Genomic DNA, 21,924 nt, shown 5'->3' on the forward strand with positions numbered 1-21,924 from the left:
CAAAACTAAATTTTTACAATATCTAAGGGATGATTTAGACAGACAAAACACCTCTTTGTCTTTATTGTATCTTCCAGGACAGACAAAACATTCTGATTTACAGTGTAATACTTACAAACTCTAATTTTTCACTCATTACATATGTACAATTTGAGCATACCTGAATTCCTGTTACCAATAACTTAACAGTCTCATATGCATGTATTTTTGTAATTCAATTCTGGAGTTTAAATCTCATTGAAAATATTAACCTGTAGAAGCAACTCACATTTCCTTTATGAAACCTTCAGCATTAAAAATGTTATATTAAATAAAAACAAAATACTTGCATAAACCTTAGATTGTGCCCCCCTTAGTATATGGTGTGAGCTGTAGTCATGTACACAGAAATATCCTGCAACAGTGTGTGTGTGTGTATGTGTGTGTGTGTGTGCACATGTGCACACGCATTATTTATTTATTTATTTATTTATGCCCAAACTTGCATATACCTTTTTACAGTAAATACCCTGTGAAAACATTCATACATGTGAATGAACTTTTCAGTGCTAGTGTAATAGGCCTTTTTGTGTTTGAATATAACAGTAAAATACCTTTTATACTCTGCAGCAAAAGTCCTGTGAAAGTTAAAAGGTCCACACTGTAATCCAGCAGAAGTAAAATAAATTAAACCTGGAATAAAGCTATCAGGTTAGAGATTCACAAATCACTTGGCTTACAGCCAATATCTGGAACTCATTAACCAAGACCAAGCTGTCATTACTGCTTTCAGTTTATTTACCTACAGATTTGGAATTCAAACCTGTTTAAATATGACTGTTTTAAAATTTATCTGCACATGGAACCCATGAAAAGAAAGAAATGATTATTAAAACTGAAGTTCCTTTTGTACAGAACATTTTCTTTTCTCTTTCTGAAGAATGCAGCCTAAAGAACTAAGGTCTGGCTTTCACGTAGCACAGAATTCAATGCCTCTATGTAGGCATTTTGCAAAAGCCTTACAAATGTCTCTGGCTCTTTCCTTTTGCTTCAAAGTGGCTTCAGCAAATGGAATACATTCTGTACTTATCTCTTTCAAAAGAAAAGTAGAATGCTTTTATTTTTCTGTTTAAACTGTCCAGTGCACAGCTCATGGCAATTTACAGAACCTTACAGTTTAGTCTTTCATTGTGAAATGCTGAAAAATATTGCCAGACAGAATGCTGTCTTCTATTTTAAATTACGACGTATTTTCATCCATCTTCCTTGGTCAGCTGAGAATAGCAAGATCATGTGACAAAATTATACTTACTGCAGTGGTGGTGCTGCAGTAGCGTTGTCGCCTCACAGTAAGATGTTGTCCTGTTCAATTCTCAGCTAGAGCGTCTTCTGTGTGGAGACATGCGTGAATGGGCGTACCTTGGTTGAAGGTTGTACATCAGGGCTGGCAACTCTGCACATAAAAATTTACTGCCAATCATTAGCGGACCGGAGTTCCACTGTGGCGACCCCTAACCGGGAAAAGCCGAAAGACACAACAACTGCTTAGAGACTTTTAACAGGTTCATGGCTAAACTCTGTACAGCAAAAAAGTCAAAATGTGAAACTTTTTTATGTTATAATAGCAGCAGTGGCAAAAGGGGTCTTGTCTTTCATGACATTTTTGTGAATCATAACTTACATTCATCAGTTCAGTTGTGCATTGTTTGTGTTGTTCCTGCTATGCTGCAGAGTTTATCTTATTGTTTATTGTACTAGAACATACAAGTCATTAATACTCTCTAAAACTGAAAAGCATTAATTTATACGATTCTTATCTCCTGGGAAACTCCCTGTAAAAACTTAATATAGTTCACTGCTGGCATGTAATTAAAAAAAATAAAGTTTGTCCTTTGTCTGTACATCTTGCAAAATGAAAAACACTAAAATTGTATCTACTGTCAGTTCTTTAGCTCTTTTTTTTCTGATAAAATATACTCTATCATGAACTGATGTTTGATGACCCAAAAAAGTTTTATACATAATTGGGAAGCAAGGTAAAAGGAATTGAAAGACCACCAAAAAAAGAATGTAGGGTGGCCTAATGGTTAAGGTGTTTGCCTTACAAACACAAGGCGGAAGGTTGGAGTCTCACAAGGGATAATTGGCTGGGCTTAAAATGGCTCACAAGGGCAACTAGCCTAGTACTACTCAGTGTCAGTGTCAGTGTCTGCTAAGAAACAGATGCATTTTGGAGAAATATTTATGAAAATCCTGTGGAACATAAAGATGCTAGATAATAGAAGTAGTAAAACAAAGAATAAGAAGTTCAAATGTACAGGATATGAAATGGGATGAAGTAATGGCCAGGCAGATTGAAACAAAGTTAAGAAAAGTCTCTAATTGAAAAACCCCAGGTCCAGATGCAGTTCCTAACTTCTGGCCAAAAATATTAACATCTCTGCATGAAGATTTAGCCATAACTAAGAACTGTTTATATGCACACTCCGAACAGACACCAGCCTGGCTAACAACAGGAAAAACAGTGCTCCTACTCAAGAGTGAACCTGCAAGCTACCCTAAAAACTATAGACAACTTGCCTTCTGACAACATATAAACTATACACTGGAATTGATACCAACAGAGTTTATAGTAATTTAGAAGAAAAGTCCATTATGGCAATAGAACAAAAGGGTAATAAAAGAAAATCATATGGAACAAAGGATCATTTGTTAAAGTCATAGTGGAGAACTGTAAAAAGGGGAAGAATCTAAGTATGGCATGGAAAGACTACAAGAAAGCATTTGACAGTATCCCACATTCATGGATAAAAGGTGGTTAAAGATGTACAAGATACACCCTACACTGATAAACTATATCACAGCAACCATGAAACAGTGGCAAACCACTCTGCAGTTAATCCATGATAAAGGACAAAATATTATTCCAGGAATAAAAATCCAAAGGGGGATGTTCCAAGGTGACTCTCTGCCACTGCTGCTCTTTTGCCTTGCCCTTAACCCATTAAGCTCTCTGCTTAACAAATTAGGTCATGGCTATAATTTGCCTCCCAGAAAGCAACAAAGTGTAAAGATTTCTCATCTTCTCTTTGTTGGTGATTTACAATTGTATAGTTCATCAGATAAGGAACTGAAAGCACAACTGCAAGTAGTCAAAACCTTTTCGGATGATGCAAGAATGGCATTTGTTCTTGATAAATGTGCAAAAGCAACTTTTAAAGCAGGAAAGCAGCAGCATCAAGAAAACATCAGTTTGGGACAAGAATGTGATATAAAAGATTTGCTCTTCCTGTCCAAACTTACAGTTTTGGAGCAATTGACTGGCTGCAAAAGGTGTTGGATAGATTAGATAGGAAAATAAGAAGCATGCTTCATTCTCATCAAATTATTTATAAAAATCAGTGCATACCAAGATTATATATTCCCTAATCCGGAGGAGGTATGGACTCCTTGAAATTGTTTACATGTACAGATCTGCAATCATGGGACTGCATACGTATCTGCTGACCTCACATAATCCAAATATAGTGAAAGTTTTGAGACATGAAGAGAGTAAATCTATGATGACTTCCCTGTTTAGTCTAGCAGAAGCATATCAGAGTCAAGTTGGAATGGAAATCAAACCAGAAGTAGATAAAAATCAGGCAGCAACTGAATGTGCCAAAAAAAAACAAAAAAAAAAGAATATGAGGTGAAGGATCAGATGAGAAGGCAAGAAATGTGGAAACATGCATAAATATAGTTGCAAGTATAGAAAACTTGTGGAACAACCCCATGTTGATCAGGATCAAACACAGGAATGGTTAAGGAGAGGCAAAGTCATACCAAACGATGAAAGGTTAATACTGGGGTCCCAAGATAGGGGACTACATACACGCTGGTTTACAAAGTCCATTGAACATCTGGGAGAAACAGACAAATGTAGGTTTTGTAAAACAGAACTGGAAACAGTCACATACCTTGTTGCTGGTTGTGACATACTAATGGCAGAAGGACTGTATACTGAAAGGCATAATAATATGGCAAGACTGTTGCACTGAGGATTGTGCAAACATAATAATACTGAAGTAGCTGAAAAAGACTGGGAACATGAGCCACAAAGCATCATAGAAAATGAAGTCTGCATCACATGGGATCAGCCATTACCAACAGTTCAAAAGACAGATGCAAGAAAACCAGATATAGTGGTCCATGAAAAGAAGACAAAAGTAACTGATCATTGAAATCACTACACCCATTGACTACAGTGTCTTGCGTACAGAGAGACACAAAGTCATGAAATACCAGGATTTGCAGGCAGAAACGAGAGCAATGTGGAGGAAAGATACCCAGACAGTTCCAACAGTAGTAGGAGCAATGGGTCTTATAAAAAATAATCTGCAATCATATTTAGATATGTTACTGATACATGTAACTCCATACAGTTTGCAGAAGGAGTTATTACTCGGCACATTGCAGGTGCTGTAAAGTGCACTTCTGGCTGACATCAAAGATTGAAACAATGCTAATTTCATGAACTTTAATTGTACTTTGACTTAAGAATAGAGTCCATTCCCATCATGGTATTAGAAACCCAAAAGATATGGAGAAATTAAAAAGTAGATTAGCATAGATAACTATATTTGGGAGGAGTAAGGAGAACGATCCAGGACCTCCTGGAGTGTGTTCCTAGCAAAGCCTGATTAAATAAATAAATTAAAAAATAAAAACTATTAGCTTCTCTAACACAAAATTAAGATACCAAGGAGGGGCCACTGGTTTACTTGGAGGACTGTTATACAAAACCCCTTTCAAGAACATTTTGATATGAGACTGCCTTGACAGCGAAGGATCCATGGGCAGACATGCTAAAATGGCTGATAAATGAATCTTGATGGAGGAATAAAAAAGGCCATAGAATTGTAACTCATAAAAATATTATAAAATGAGCTCTGAATGGGTGCTGGCGATAATGTTGGCACCAACTAGAAAACCTGTTCCATTTGCTAATATATGATTTTCTAATAGTAGGCTTTCTTGCCTCCATTAGTACCTGCTACTCGTCCTCAGAAAACAGGTGCCTAAAAGAAATTAAGACCCAAGCATCCAGGCAGTCAGTGGAAGATCTTTGATGTTAGAGTATATCAAACACCCCTGTTTTTGTGTGAGTAGATCCATTCTGTGAGAAAGTTTGTGGTAGTTTCCTTTTGCCATTTCCAAAAGGAGAAGAACCACAATGATCTTTAGAGATTCCTTCTGAATCTTCAGAAGTATCCCGGATATTGGTGTAATGGGTGGAAAGGCATACAGGAGCATTCCTGTCCAAATAAAAGAAAAGGTGTCTGTCTTCTAGGCCTTCTTGCATGGAGTCCTGGAACAGAATTTTCCAAGAGGTATATTTGAGGAACTCCTCACACATGGCTCAAATCTTGGAAGACCCCCTGATCTAGTTTCCATTCATAAGGGTCTGCCCTGGTCCTGCTCAGCTTGTCCACCACACAGTTTTGCTCTTATGGAATGTAGGATACCTGTAGAATGACATTGTGCTATGAAGCTATATCACAAGCTAATATGGCTAGTCTGCAAAGGAGGTACAACCTGGTTACCCCTTGCTTATTAATGTACCATATGACTGTTGTATTGTCTATAACCACTTAAAGATGTCCCAGGGACCAAGGATGGTTCAGAGATTTGAGTGCCTTGCTCAGGGCAAGCATCTCCTTGATATTTATGTGCTTGCATTTATCCTTGGAGTCCCACACCGTCTACACTTTAATCCCTCCTGAAATTGCTCCCCAAGCAAAGTCCAAAGCATCTGTGATGACTGACTGCTTTGGAGCAGGGAGTATGAAGGGTATACCTTGATTTAAAGATACCCTTTGTCTCCACCAAAATATTTCTGTTCTGACAAACACTAGTACTGGGATCTGATAAGATAAAGGGTGCTGATGCTGGGACCAAAGAGATTTCAGATGCCACTGTATCTTTCTCACATAGAGTCTTGCCAGGTGTATCATGAGAATCATAGATGCCACGAGACCCAGAATCTTGATGTATTCCCTCAGAGTGACTGATGTTTGAGTGAAAAACCTCAGAAACAGGTCTAAATAAAGTTATATTTCTTCCTGTGGAAGCAAAGCTGTTTGAACTGATGTGTCTAGTTGACATCCCAGGAACACAATCCTATGTGAGGGAGTTAAGAAAGACTTTTGAATGTTTCCTTGAGTCTCAGCTTGTGCAGGACATCTCTCACCCAAGAGAGACATTCTTGACACTTTGTAAAAGACTGCAAATGTAAGCAAGTTGTATAAATATGGAACATTGTGGATACACTGCAGCCTGCCATGAGCTATAATTGGAGCTATACACTGTATGAACATTCTTGGTTCAGTGTATAGTCCAAAAGGCAGAGACCTGATAATGTGATTCAGAAACACAAAACCTTAAGAAAAATCTGAATTCTGGGTGAATAAGGATGTGATGATAAGCATATTTTAAGTCTAGTGTTGCCAGGAAACTTGATAGAGAAAGAAAAGGTAACCGGTTCTGAAGTGACATCATTTTGAATTTGGACAGTATCACAAAAAGGTTTAGGAAAGAAAGATCCAGAACAGGTCTCCAGGCATTTTCTTTCTTAAGCACTAGCAACATCCTTGAATTAAACCACTTCAACACTGGGAAGGAGAAACTGGTTCTATCACTCCTTCAGACAGTATGTGATGATAAAAAAGTGGAAGCAAAACACTCTGATCTGCAGGATGAGTAATGACTCCCTGGAAAGGAGGAATTTCCTCCAACTGCCATCTGTAACCCTGATTAATGATTTTAGAACCCATTTGTTTGAAACAAGCTGTTGCCAAAGAGAAAAATGGAGATTTAGACTTTCTGGAAGAAAAAAGAGGCCAGGGGGGTAGGTGGTCACAGGGTATCTTGAATAGTCATTCCAACTTGGACTGTCCTTGGTTTGGGGAGGTTTGAGACTTCTTTTTTGAACCCCCTTGCCATTTTTTTTCTTGAATGTCTGCTTACCTGAATTCTGTTAAGACTGTTTAGTCTGTTTTTGTTTGTTTTGCCAGAACCCTTGGACAATTTGGAAAAGCAGGGCTGAAAAAGTTCAAAGATCCCTGGATCAGGTTGCCCCTTTCATCACATTTTTTGATCATTATCTGCAGCAGAGAGGGCAAACACTAAATCTTTATCCAAGGGAGCATTTCAAATCTCATTTTTTATATCATCCAGGAGGTCCTGTGAATGCAGCCAAGGAAATCTCCCTAAAATAGTTCCAGTGGCCATAGCCCTGGAAGAAGTATCAACAGTCATACATATGCTAGAAGCAACAAACAGTGTGACCTGTGCTGCAGAAAACCAACGTTATTTAAAGCAGATTTTTCTTCATAAGAAATTGTAGATAAAACATTCCTCATACTTTCAGAATATTTCAGAACAAACTTTAACATATGAGCCTGACAGTTTAAAATTCTGAAAATCAAAGTTGCAGAAATATGCATTTTTTTTTTTGCATACCTGTCAGTAATGTTCCCATCCTTATTAGAAAGAGTAGGATTGTAATTAACTAAGTGCTTAGCAGCAGTGGAGTCAACTAAGGCTATAGCTGCTGGGTCAGGTTTGGAAATAGTGAATAAAAATTTAGAAGACTGAGGAATTTTATACATACTATTTGACTTTTTAGGGACAGCTGGCTTACTATCAGGGAAAACTTCAGGCAGTAAGACATACATTCTCTAAAGTAGATAGGCCAGGAGGAATAGGTGTAGGTTCTGGAAATTCCTTCTGTAACAATTTGTAGTATTTTCTGAGGGACAAAGAAACCTCAGTCCACTGAAAACAGAAACATTCTAGCAATAGTCTCAGAGAAAAATATACCCTCACAGTGAGAATCAAAAACTGAGCTCTCCTTTGAGTCTGAATCAGAAATCTGAGGACAAAGCCCTGAATCCATCCAGAAACTGCTTTACAAGAAGGATCAATAGACTAAATTAAAACCTAAACAAGTCCCGGTAAACTACCCCTACACAAAGAAGTTTGAAGAAGTGGGGATGCGTGCTTGGTTTTCTGTTTCTTTTTGACAGGAAAATGGGGCCAACAGTGTTACAAATTGCAGATACTGCTTTCCCAGGGATTTATACAGCATTCTAATACAGCAGGGAAACCTTCCCTGCTGTCTCTTCCAGGACAAGAGTGGCTTTTCCTTGCCCACTGAGGGAACTCCAACAGAGGACGTGGCTAACCCTCACTCCATAGTGGCTGTTGGTGCTACTTCAGAAGGATCTGGGGTAAAAGATGAGTGTTCTGCGGTACAGCGAATGGCCACAGCAGAATCAGCCACCAGCGGCTGAGGCAAATTACTACCCTGCTCTGGTGGCAAAGGCTGTTTGCTTAACTTTTTTTTGTGGCTGGAAGAAGGACTAACCATGGACCGAACAATCTGTTCCATGGTCAAGTTAAAAATGGTGCCTCTTTCCCATGCTAGTAAAACTGCTAGTCTACAAAAGTTACTTTTTGACAGAAAAAAAAACAAAAAAGAAGGCACTTTCAAACACTATGGCAGCCATACAACTGTAAAATAAACAGCTTTTCTCCACAGAAAATATTTCAATTAGTTTACACTAGTTTTAAACTGACAGAAAAAAAATGAGCGCTCAGTTTAAAAGTACGTTACAGTCTCAAGATAGACCATTAAAACACAACACTCCTAGCTCTAAAATAACTTTTCTGAAAAGGAAAGTAGTAAAACATCAGTAAATATAAGAAAATGGAATTCTTTCTCCAAAGGGAACTCATCAGTCCAGCAAAGGAAAGCACAACCCAACCATTGATCCTCAAAAGCCTCAGGGAAGCATAATCGTTAGTGGCAAGAAAGTTCTGAAAGGCTTCATGGCCAGATTTGTCTTTAAGTCAGCTCAGCTCAAGCTGCTTGTCAGTTTGGCACGTGGAAGGTGTCCTTAAGCTTTGGAAGCAGGCTGGCTGTTATATCCTTGGCAGTATATAACCCACATAGCTAAGGCTACTGCAGCAGTGATCACTATCAATATGAACATCAAAAGGTCTGATAAAAGCCTCTGGTTTGATTCATTTACCAAGCAAGAGGTCAATGGAATTTTTATGTCCAAGTCATTCAGTAACTGATTGAACAGGTTCCTTAGGTTCTTTTAAAACTGCTTCAAATGAAACCTGACATTTTATGCTTTCATTATACTCAATGACATATAAATCAAAGAGGGAAGGAAATTCCCGGCCATCAAAGAAAACTGTGATACTGTCCACTGGGGACTACTTTACATTATTGAAATTACACTTCTCTGAAATTTAAAACCACAAGACGACTATGCCGAAAACCTACTTTAACAAATGGTAAGATCACCGGAATTTTACTTTGGGAAAGGAACCAGTTGTCCAAGACTACAAAATAAACAAACCAAAGCATATCAAACCCACCCAGGTGGGGGGGCTTCATCCCCACCCCACCCCATCCCATGTGGGGGCTGCGCCAAAAGGGCAAATTTTCCCATGTTGGCCAACTGGTTCCTTTCCTGAAGTAAAATTTAGTTTATCTGACTGTTCATTAAAGCAGGCTGTTGGCATTGTCATCTTGTGGTTTTAAATTATGGAGAAGTGTAATTTTGATAACGTAAAGGAGACCCCATCTACTGATATAACGTAACTATATCCTGGATCTGTGAGCAAGCTGATTATCCACCAGTAAACTCTTCTCTTGCAAGGCATTCCTTAAAACACTTTTTGTTGTAAGTGAAGAGCATACATCTCTTTCACACTGATTGTGTGCAATAAATAATCTTAAAAGGGAAGTACAGTCTTCAAATGCTCATACACCAGAGAAATGCCTTTCAGCTTTAGAACCACAGTCACAGGTACAAAGCACTTTAACACTATCCTGGAAGCAGTCAAATGTTGATGATTTATGTCAAACTGGGAAATCATCTGTAGAATTTGAGACCCCTCAGAGACAGAGTTGTCAGGTATGGGTGAAACAATATTCTGCACTTCTTTACATGAACTTACTTGAATTCTAGAACTGTTTTCCATCGACAACCTTTTTGGGGCATGAAAAAGGATGAAATAATAACCTGTTGTTCTGAAAGGAGGCGGTGTCTTTTCTTTTTCCCTTTTTCTTAGCTTTCACTTCAGAAGAGACCCTTTTATGGAAGGAAGAGACATGGGATTGGTTGAAGATTTCATATATAGTAAAAGCATGCCATGTGCCACCTTTTCAGTCTGTACTCTCACTAAAGCTCTGTGGAAGTTGCTCTTCTTTCAGAATTTTGCCTTTTTACTCTCTCATCATGGAAAGTTTTTATGTAAAAATAGACTGATGAAGAAGAAAAGATACAAGTAGTTCACTTCTTCTAGAGGAACGGGGGGCACAGAGTCATTTATTGGAAGTTTTAGTTACCAAAGCCTGGTGGTCTGCCCTATATTTCTGATTCCTGTAAGTTCCATTACCACTGACTGAACAACATCCAATCTGAAAGGTTCATTGTGTAAAGGACTGACCCTAAAGGAAGAAAGGTTACAGAAAAGGGCATCCTGTTCTTAAAAGATAGTTTTCTATAATTTCTTCATTACAAGATGCAGATACCTTGAGTTGACATTTTTCCTGTAAAAACACCCTTGACATTTCACCAATACCTAGTTGCACACAAGGCAACTGGTTTGCAGTGGCAGGCACTCCCCCCATAGTTGAAAACAATAGATACTCCTGACATTACTTTATATTCTCACTGCAACCATCTAATCAATAAAAAGGGGCCTGTTGCCTTGGATATGAACTTTCCCACTATCTCTGTTACCAGCTTGGTGGATATGAGCATCCTGAGGCAATGTAGAAATTGCCCCATAATTACTGATAACCTGTTAATTCTCAAACAAACTGATATGGTATGTGAGAAATGTATTTACACAGCATCACTGAAAGCAAAGCTCTCACGTAAAAGCACGTCTAATGTTAATCAGGTTGTCAGTAGCACACAAACTGCACCCATCACATCTACACAGTTTAAAGCAAAAGCAATCATATAGACCCACATGTGCTAAGGCACTTAAATATAACCTTCCTAAACCCCAAAGACCTCCTAGATGAAGTACACATAACAAATACTATCAGCAGCTCCGAATGCATTCTTTCAAAACAACATCAACATGCATAGCCACTCTAATGGAGACTTTACTTCTAAGCCCATAAGGCAAGCCACAACACAATCCAACATTCTGATCATTGGAGACTCCATTGTGAGACACAATGGTGTCCATCTCACCAGGCTGAGTAAGGAGAAAGTCACAGTCAGTTGCTTTTCAGTGGCAAGGATGCTCCACATTACGCATGCACTCAGGTCATTGGATCACAAGTACCAGTATGACTCCATCATAGATCATGTGGGTGTAAATGACTTGAGACATGTCTCCCTAGACTGTATAAAAAAAGACATCATGGACCTTTTGAAATATGTGTTTCCAGCTGGTATGAGCCGAACATTGAGCAGTATTATACTTTCTTCAAGGATGATGCCACAACACGAACAGAAGATGACTTACTTTAATATTTGGCTTATTTTCTGGTGTCATTCTAAGGGTGCAATATTTATTAGCATGGATGGAGATATTAAACAGGCTACACTGCTTTGCCATGCATGGTCTGTACCTCTCCCCTCTAGGCCTTTGAATATTAGCTAAAACATTGTCCTTCCCCATAGTGCCTTTTTTCATCAATCCGAAATTGAAAGTACTTCCAATATACAAATCAAAATGAAGAAAAATCTAAAGATGTTACTGCTTAATGTTAAGAGTCTAAACAAAAAATCCATGGCCTACAAGCTCTCCTCACCCTAGAGAAGGCTGATGTCTGTGCTCTCACTGAGACATGGTTCAAAGCAATGGAGAGCACATCAGCAGCACAATATTATAATGCCTTCCACACATTTAGACCAGCTACTACACAGACAGGAACTAAAGGTGGTAGTGTCTCAATTTACATCAAGAATAAATGTACCTCAAGGCTGGTCAAACAAAACAATGCAACTGAGCTTCTCCACATTCAAATCACCATAGGAAAAATCCTGTACCACTTTCTTGCAAGATATAGGTCCCCCTCTATGACCCAGGAAACCCATAACATGTACTTAAAATTATTGGAAACACTCACCATCTAACCCAATACCATATTCATGAGCTACTTTAATTATCCCACTATTAACTGAGAATCAAATATGACACTAAACATGCAGGCACAAAGATTCCTGAATTTTGTAAACACAAACTGCCTGAACCAGATCACCAATACACTGACCAGGTGTGTAAACATACTGGATCTGGTCCTCACTAATATGGGAGAGTGCTGCACACTTTCTAGTGTAATGTCTTCTCTGGTAAGGTCAGACCACAAAATGCTGTCCTTTGAAAAAAAAATAAATCATGGAACCCCAGCTAACCCTAAAATGTTAAGGAACTACTCAGAGGCTAACTTCATACTGTTAAGTGATGACCTGGCAAAATTTCAAGCCCTCATAAACACTAAGAACACTGCTGCCTACGCGGAACTAATCACAGAAACTCTATATAAGCATGCTAATAGCTGTTAGAGGTAGCTGTACCTACAAGGAAGAAGAACAGAACTAACTCAAAAAACAAGTCACCCTGGTGGAATCATAACATCAGCAGGATGTATAACATAAGAAAGAAAATCACGGCAACATTTAGAGATGTAGCACCCAGCATGATAAAAGCACTCTCATCAAACTAAACAAATAACTCAGAGGACAAATAGTCTACCAAAGCCAAATTTACAGTAAATGTGGCCTCCAGGCCAAGGACAACCAAAAGGCATTCTTCAGCTATGTCCACAACCTCAAAGTCAATACACAATTGTGTGTGGAACTCATTGTTAATGGAGCCATCTGTACTGAGCCAGACAATATAGCAAAGCTACTGGCAGACCCAGGAAGTTAGAACTGGGGAGCCTGCCTCTACAAAGAGGTCAGTCACAAGCAGAGTCTCTCAGGGATTGATCCAGGGACCACTCCTTTTTGGCATTTACTTCTCTGAAGTCAAGGCCAGTGTCCATGGGATCAAATCAGGACTAATCATAGAATCCCCCACCAACACAAATGTTCTCCAGGAAGGGCTGACACAGACAAATAACTAGTGTCAGACCCAGGGACTAAAACTAAATGCCAAGAAATACATAATAGTATCCTTTGGGAAGTCATCCACCTGTGGTGGCTATCATATTGACAACACACCCCCTAAGAGGTGACCGAGTAGTCAGGGACTTGGGGACACACATAGACAGTAATCTAGCCTTTAACCATCATGTGTCTGCAGTAGTGAGGAAGTAATTCTATATTGCGCAACTTATAAACAGAGGTATGGCATCTTGGTCCAAGGAGGTCATTGTTTCAAAGTATTCGGCATTCATCAGACCTCTTATTGAGTGCAATGTCCCCTTTGGTATGTACCTAATCAGGCACATTCAACAACTGGAACATCCTCGGTAAATTAATACAGGGCATAAGTAACATGTCCTATGCAGACTGCCTCAAGGCCCTATCCCTTTATTCTGTCTCCTACAAGTTCTTGAGGGGAGATATATGCCTGGCATACAAGGCATTGTCAGATCTCACCTTGATGGATCTCCTGTATATCTACAAAACAAACAGCACCAGAATTACCTGTTTTAAAGACTTAAACGTTGTCTGTGATATAAATAAGACCTGCTGGAGAGACAGGTATGTATCCCAGAGACTACCCCTTTTCTGGAACAGGCTCATCATCCATGTGAAGCAGAGTTCCTCCCTAATCCAATTCAAGTGTAACTTGGACGATTGGATGGGGGACAGGAAATTCAACCTTAGCTTGGCACCTGTGTCTTTAATGGACTCAAGCATCTTTCAAGCCCCTGTTTACACTTATCAAGGGTACCAGGACTTTTCAGAGATTTGGAATGCATGGCTAGGCTTAAAAAGACTCTTGCGGTCTTTAGCCTAAATAAACCTATGAACAAGAAGTCTTAAGTTAGTCAGCAGTTTCTTATATTTATCTATCTTTTAAAAATCCTGAATTAGAATACTGGCATCAGCATCAAAAAGAATAGCAGTGAAATATGTATGTATGAGGTGTCTCATTTTAGATGTATTTTCAGGGAACAACTGACCCTTCAACCAGCTGGTCTTCCAGCTACAGTGACAGTAATTGCAGGCCTGAGAGAGTAAGCGGTTTGGTAAACAGACTACAAGGAGATCTGAGACTTGGTGCTAAAGATATTCAGATTGTTTCAGTTATTAGCTTCTGAGGGCAGGCCATCAAATACAGAAGTCACATGATTTGTGCCATTCTAATACCTAGCCATAAAGAGTAAAAAAATCAAATTTTTAACTACAGCAGAGCGAGAAGATTCAATATTGTTTTTCAAAGCATCAAGCTTTAGCTAGTGAACAGTACATTTGAGGGAGGAGTCTTCAAACAGTTGGCAGTTTAACAACATTATCTTTGTGTAATACTGTAACAGCAAGCTCCATGGCTTCAGTCTATAGCATGATGTCATGAGTCAGCAGCAAACCGGTCCTACAGCTAAATCCCATCCCTTGCCAATGCCTCTGAGACTGTATAACCCCAGTATCATGGCAAAATACATCCACTTTCTTCAGTTTGCCATTGCTACTGCTTGTTCAATTTTCAATTAATACATTATACTCAGAATGGCAGTTGGTGAGACGTGAGAGTCATATCACATCAGGCAAATGCTATGCCTCTAACTATTTAACACAGTAAAAGAAGTGTGTGCGCACACTGCAGCAGAATCATTTCCAGTTCTTTTGCTGCAATTTCCACTGGGCAAAAGAATACTTTTTTTTTGTTTTGTTTTTAAATTCTTTTTCACTTACCTGGAGATCGAGCCACCAATGAAAGTAAATGTTCTCATCCTGTCACAGGTGGGGTGGGCAGACTGCTGGACTCTGCTGTAGAACAGTCGTTCAGATTCAGAAGGAAAGAAGTGGAACTGAAATTGTAATGACAGTTTTGTGCACAACTCCTCCGCTTGCTGCTGCTAGTATTAGTTACTGAAGAAGTTAACAGTCTGAGTCGAGAGACCGACCGAGACGAGTCTCCACACTCTCCAAAGTCACACATTTGTCTGACTGAGTCTGACAGGCTGTAGTCTGACTAACAAAGTTGATGTTATCACATACGCCCTCGCACATTGATGACATTGCGGGATACACTGGCGATGTGTGGTGACATCAATAAGAGCTGTAAACGTGTACAAAAAAAGGAAAAAAAATCAGGAATTGAGGGGGCCAATCGGGAATTCTTGGGACTCCATTATTTTGCCCTCAAAACCGGTAAATAGCAAGGAATTCAGTACGGTTGTGTGGTACGTTTCCATTAATTTATTTAATATTTGTTAAATGCAGCAATAGACTCATTCTGAGACCTGTTTCAGCCATTGATCAGAAAAGGCAACATGGAATAGAAAATGAAGATAATATATCATGGCAAATAAATGCTGCATGAGGTTAAGAGTTGGTACACTGTAATTAGCAATCTGTGAGAAATTCAGGTTCAATTGTAAGTGGTCAGTGCAGCTAATGTCGTCTGCCATTAAATGAATGTCTTTTCTGTACTAAACTAATGTAGGAAATAAAACAAATTTTAGGTAGCCTGGGTTGGAAAAGCATTTACAAGATTCTCTTCCTCTTAGGAAGGAATTCTGCTTGGTTACCTTATTTCATGTTTTCATAGTTTCTGAAGTATCCAATATATATAGTGGGTAAGGCATCCCAGATTCTTGGGCGAAGGACTGAAAAAAGCATGATTAGTGAATATGAGACAGTTTAAACTTGAGCTGTGGGAAAAGCCAAGCTTTAGGATCATAAAAATTAACAATTACAAGAGAAGATCTGAACACTTGTATTATTGGAAGGCATGATGCACATGCTTGGAAGAAAGTAGAATAAGTTTGCAAATCATGTTGGAGGAGACCTGGATTCATGAAGATTGTTGGTAATACATTGACTGTTAAGGGAAGGCCATGTTTTGGCTGGGTTTGTAAGACACCCTTCCCAATAACTGCTTTTACATTTTGGGAGAAGGAAAGTTTTTAACACCCAAAAAGAGTTTTGTTGATTTTATTTATGATCTGTTTCAAGTGAGCACACATGGATAATGTGAGGGTCAAGATGAATACCTGAGTCAATTTATTTGGGAGGGGAAGAAGACTAGAGTTAGGTGGGATAAGGTGAACCTCCCCATACAACAAGGTGGTTTAGGATTATCTGAGTTGTATGTATATTTTAGAACTATGCAGTTAAAGCTTATATACATAAATAAATCAGAAGGTTATAAATCAAAGTGGAAAGGGATGATGATGAAGCCTAGGGGTGGGAGAATTCAAGGAATAAGAAGAAATTAGCATGCTCCAAAGTCCAGAAGGTTTGTCAGTTTTACTTTGCAGTGTATACATAGGTGCTTTTATTTGCCAAGCAGACTTAATATGCCCTCAGGTAGGTAGCAAATACTGGAAGTATGATGGGAAGGAATGAGGTAACCGGGAATATGTTTTGTGGAGTGTGATGACTTGTCACATTTTAAAACCTCCCTCCAGAGTACTCTGTCAGAAATATCGGAAGACCAGATGGCTGTAACTAAGGAAATTATTTTCAGCTGGGGAACAAGATCTGAATTACTAGACATTATCAGGCCTTATTAAGTTTAATGCTACTGGCTGCCAAAAAAGCAATTACTAGAAAATGGAAATCAAAACCAAATGCAACCAAAGTATCGAATATTGTTAGAGATAAAAGAACTGGAAGTGGGATCTGTAGAAAAGGGAAGGAGCAAATTACATAAAAATAATTGGATTTTTTAGGAAGAATACATGCAAAATAATGTTCAGGAGGAGAAGTGAGGTTTAAGGGAACACAGGAATTGAGTAATTTATGCAGTGCTGGAGTGAATGTCAGCTGTTATAAGGAAAGAAAGTACATACTGCATGGAAAACTGTTAATATTTTTGGTTTTCTTTTATTTTAGTGTGTATGTGCCTGTGATTAAGTAATAATTTAATAAGGGTTTAAAAGAGATGAATGCACACGTATTAAAGAACTCAGCAAATTTTGTTGTGTAAGATAAGAAATTCTCTGTTTCAGAGAACTATTTCTAGAAGAGCTGAATCCTACATAGTTTTCCTTTGGCTTAGTTCTAGACAAGTTAATTTGCTTATTACAAATCCAGTTTGAGGTTAAGATCATTTTGGACTTTTACCCTGATAGTGAGATGGAAAGCACAGGAAAGATGAGAAGGTCACACTTATAAAGTGTAAGGCTAGAGGAGGGAAATCATTAAGTAAGTGGTTTGATAAGTATATTAAAAAGGAATAATTACAGGTTATGGATCAGCATACCTTAGACTGTCCAGAGATGGTAATGTAGAATCAAACGTAATCTGGAATGATCCTTCTGTGAAATTACTTCTGATCCACTGATAACTAAAGAAAAACTCGGGGAGGACATTGAGTCCATTTGCTTATATAAGCTTACCAAAGTACTTGTAAGCATATTATCAACCATTTCAGAAAGAAAATACTTGTAAGCATATCATTAACCATTTCAGAAAGAAAAGAGTCTGTTTAGGTTTCTTGCAATGAATGTATTACTGCCAAGAGTAAAACCATGCTGACAGCTGTAGAGAATGCAGTACCTGTACACATATTCAGTGGCTTGTTAACAAGCTCACTTTTTCCCCAATCACGACTAAAACTGGTTAAGCAAGTATCAGTCAAAGGGAGACTGGCCTGTAGTCAGAGAAAAGAATGTGAAGTGGAGGAATTTTCCTGTTGAAGCCCATCCCCACCAGAAGGAAGACTGTAACCCATCAACAGATGCTGTCAGTGTGTGTCTTTCCTTTTTCTTTTCCAGTTCATTCCATGTGTGTGTGTTTGGCATCCATCTTATTTGATGAATTTTGTGTATTATTTCATTAGCCCAAAGACTACCTATCTGTCCTTTTAGCTAAACTCTCTTGGGGTTAAGTTGGCACATGGCAAAGATCTGACGAGGAAGTGCAAACATCCATACTGTTAATACGCTATCCTGCTGTGCCCCCCCACCCACACCTCCCAAGGCCATTGCTAGAAAGCTTCTTTCCTGAAATAATGTCTCAGTAATGCAATTCTACATTCATGGCATCACCTGGCTAATATTTTAGGTATTTAGAGTCACTTGCATTCAGTTGAAGAGACATACCATCTGGCAAGATGTACCATCAAAATAGTATGAGGATTGAAATAGGGAAATAAACCCCAGCATCAGGAAAATGATTATCAACCTGCCCAAGAATTCACTGTAAAGAGAACTGTCATGTTTTGTTACTGAAGTCTGTGTGTGTTGTGTCCAGGAATAAATTTAATGAGATAAGCATGCCTACAGAGAAGTCAATGTGCTAAGTATCCAGGAACATTATAATGGAGTTGCTGAACAAGAGACAATGACTTCTATGTTGTAGAAGTGTTCAGTCTATAACATTGTGTGGTAATATGGGAGAGTAAGGCTAACAAGTTAAAATGAAGTGGGGTCAAAACATGTAAACTAATTACTTTATAAACTTCCTCATTTCAGTGTGTTACAACCATAATTAATTTATTGTGATATAGTTTTAATTGTATTCATGTAGTATTCATATGTGGTCTTCTATGAATCCTGGAGTTTGAATATTATGAAACTTGACTTTTTAATTAGAATAATAAAATAGTAAAAAATGAAAATATTTTCTTTTTCTTTTCAGACATTGGATCTTCATTCCTGTCCAAAGCCAATTGTATTTATCATCCACTCATTCCTGTCTGCCAAGGTAGCACGACTTGGTCTAGTAGCATGAACTAACATACAAGCTATTACATGAAAGCAAGAGATGTGGTGCACATCCAGAGAATACTTGACTTCTAGAAATATACAAGGAATTTGATATTTTCCAGAGTGCAAAGTCACAAGAGCTAATTGCAGCCTAGGAGAAGTCAGATGCTCATCGAACTTAGAGCTCGGAACAAAAGATTTGTAGCAAAGACAGTCGATTATAGACTAGCAGACAAAGTGCAAGCTGGGCAGAACATTTAAAATGATCTTCAGTGTCAATTATTTGTTCCAGGACTTGTGCTTGCTTACCCTTAACTTATGCAAAGAACCAAAGTCTTTGTATACCTGCTAATTGTGCAGTGTAGCCACTGTAGACTTCCACAGGTCCCTACCTCACACCTTACTGCTGCATTCTATTGCAGCTGGTGATTGGCAATGTGATTATCTGTCTGTCCCTAGAAAATATGCAGATCATTCCATAACAGATGCTGTAGTGTGATGGGCATGTATTAAATACATGCTGAAAGCCACAATTTGTCAAAATACCACATTCCATTAGAAACAAAAATGGCTGGATTGGTGGGCCATTTATTCTGACCATGTTACAATGTACAGCAGGAAGAGAGACTTGACGTGATCACTTGAATTCACTGTTCTTTATACAGTGGTTCACTTATTTTATTTCTGCACAATTTTAAACAGCAATTTTTTTTTGTGAAAGCAGAATGCTTTTGGCTTGTTGACAAGGTGTGTCACAGTAGATTTTTGAGCAGACATAGAGGTATTGCACCACAACATTGAAAAACTGACATAATGAACTGCAAAATTCACTAAAACTGGCGCATTGCTCATTGAAAGAACTGGTGTTATGTCTTCCTCACTAAATGGCTGAATCAGGTCATATTCTGAGCTTTGTATTTTGATTGATGGACAGCAGATTATTTTCACCAACAGCACCCCCAGAACACGCATATATGCATTCTTATTTGTTGTATCAAATTGTGCCTTTTGTTTAATAGTAATAATTAAGGGAAAAATCTGTACTGTTAATCTGGCATGTTAATTCAGTAAAATGATTATGAACAACTCTTATAAATTTGAGTTATGAATTTATGATTTTTTTTCTTGCATTCTTTTATTCAGTTTTGCAAAATCTCCACACTAGTAGTTTACTTACTTGATCACATCTTTCCAGAATGTGTTTTCTTTTTCAATGCCACTGAAAGAACAGGTACATTTGCTGTACTTCTTTTTAGCATATAATTACATTTAAATATCAACATTAAGGATAACGTAGTCTGTAGTGAATAATGCACCAAACGTGGATGGATGTTATATGACATGGACAGGAGTGGGACACATAGAACCACAAAAGAAATCATAGCTGGAAGTGTCTGGAATTATAACAGATTCTGGTGGTGTCAGTAATCTTAACAAGCCTGATTATACAAAATGTTAAGCCTAATTAAGCAAAAAAAAGCTTAAATTTGAAGTCACTGGTGATTGCTGTCAATAGAACACCGGCCAGCTCCTTAATGTGTTTCTTATTTATTTATTTTATTTATTTACATTTGTTGACTGGGAGTGTCCGACTGGACGTAGGTCCATTTTCAGCAGAGGCCCAGGGAGAAAAGTTCCACAGTTAAAATATGCAGACAGTAGTTACATTGGATTTACATAATAATTAACAATTTGATCAACATAGCAATTAACAATTACAAACATAGTTACAGATGAAGGACATAGTACATCAGTAGACAACTAGAATCTTTATCATCTGTGAAGTACATAACAGCCATTAACAATTGTTACAATAAGAAGTTCCTGCTGTATAATAAGTAGTCAGGCTTATGAGCATCCAAGCTTGCTATAATCAAGGTAGTTAGTGGGGTGGAAAGAAAGGTAATGGGTTGAATGGGTGGGTGATATTAGAGGGGGAGTTGCAAGGGCATAGCCAGCATGTTTTTAGGTGTGCTTTTAGTAAAGTTTTGAAGTGGGTGCATGATAGTGTGGAGGTAATTGTACGGTGCTGATGGTATGGAGCTTATGTATTTGGTTACAAGACTTCAGTATCTACAGAGGTTTAGAGGAGGTGTTCATGCTATGGAAGAAAGTTATTTTGCTTCTAGAAAATATAATGCATAACAGTAAGTCACTCACAAGTCAAATGTGTAAGTTGAAGTTAGTGAGCAATTTACTAATGTGATAGCAGAAGCCAGGGCTGTACACAGGTCTAAACTTATAGTTCTATTGAACAGTTTTGTACATGTTTTAGCATAGTTTTTTTGTGTAAATCGGACCTATTCGAGTTGTTCTGTTTTTTAAAGCACCACATGGAGAGTATGACCAATCAGAAATGAATTATTTCATATCAGAAGCACTTTGTAGGTTTCCTCTGCTATCTAGAAATCTGAATATGAAGATGGGTGCTGTAATCACCATATGGACAGGTATGTTGCGTTAAGGTGCAGACTTTCATCTCAAAATGTTTCCTTGGATTATTTATATAGAGGAGGCAGACTTTTGATTTTTCTCATATCCAGGATCTCACAAATTACGGGATGAAATTCTGATGCACATCGCATGCTTCTAGTAGAAGATTTACTTGACCTACAAGTATGAAGCAGCTGCGACACCAGCTGTTACTTCTAGAAATGCAACATTTATCACACAGCAATGCCCTTTGTATGTCTGTTGTGGTTTATAGGGAATGAATGTAACACAATAATTAATTTACTTTCAGTACCAGCTTTAACCTCATTCCAGAAATGCAGCATTAGTCCCACAGCAATGCTGTTTGGATGTCTGTTGTGGTTTATAGGGAATGAGTGTAACAATAATTTATTTTGGTACCAGCTTTATCCTCCTCTGGGTCACAGACATTATTCTGACCCAACAAGCAGTGGAGTAAGGCAGGATCCCTTGCTGAACATAGCTCTACACCCCAACAAAATGGAACAACCATCCAGACAAATACCAACAAAAAATACATTAAAAAACTGAAACCCACAAAACTAACTCCTGACAACCTGCCTTCCGAATACCTCAGTATAGCCACTGACACCATTTGCTACCCTGTATATCTA

At 38.3% G+C, this 21,924-nt stretch overlaps 1 protein-coding gene across 1 annotated transcript in view; it reads left to right on the top strand.

The window, feature by feature from the left end:
* SNTB1 (syntrophin beta 1) overlaps positions 1-19,951 on the top strand; it is a 1,146,703-nt gene extending 1,126,752 nt beyond the window's left edge. Inside the window, exon 13 of the mRNA XM_044066911.1 lies at positions 18,771-19,951. Coding sequence (XP_043922846.1) covers positions 18,771-18,863 — 93 coding nt within the window. The 3' untranslated portion in view covers positions 18,864-19,951. The remainder of the gene's footprint in view (positions 1-18,770) is intronic.
* The last annotated feature ends 1,973 nt before the right edge of the window (positions 19,952-21,924 follow it).

This window comes from Protopterus annectens, chromosome 3.part1 (assembly GCF_019279795.1).
Source record: "Protopterus annectens isolate FY-2018-M chromosome 3.part1, PAN1.0, whole genome shotgun sequence".
NCBI classification, from domain to species: domain Eukaryota; kingdom Metazoa; phylum Chordata; order Ceratodontiformes; family Protopteridae; genus Protopterus; species Protopterus annectens.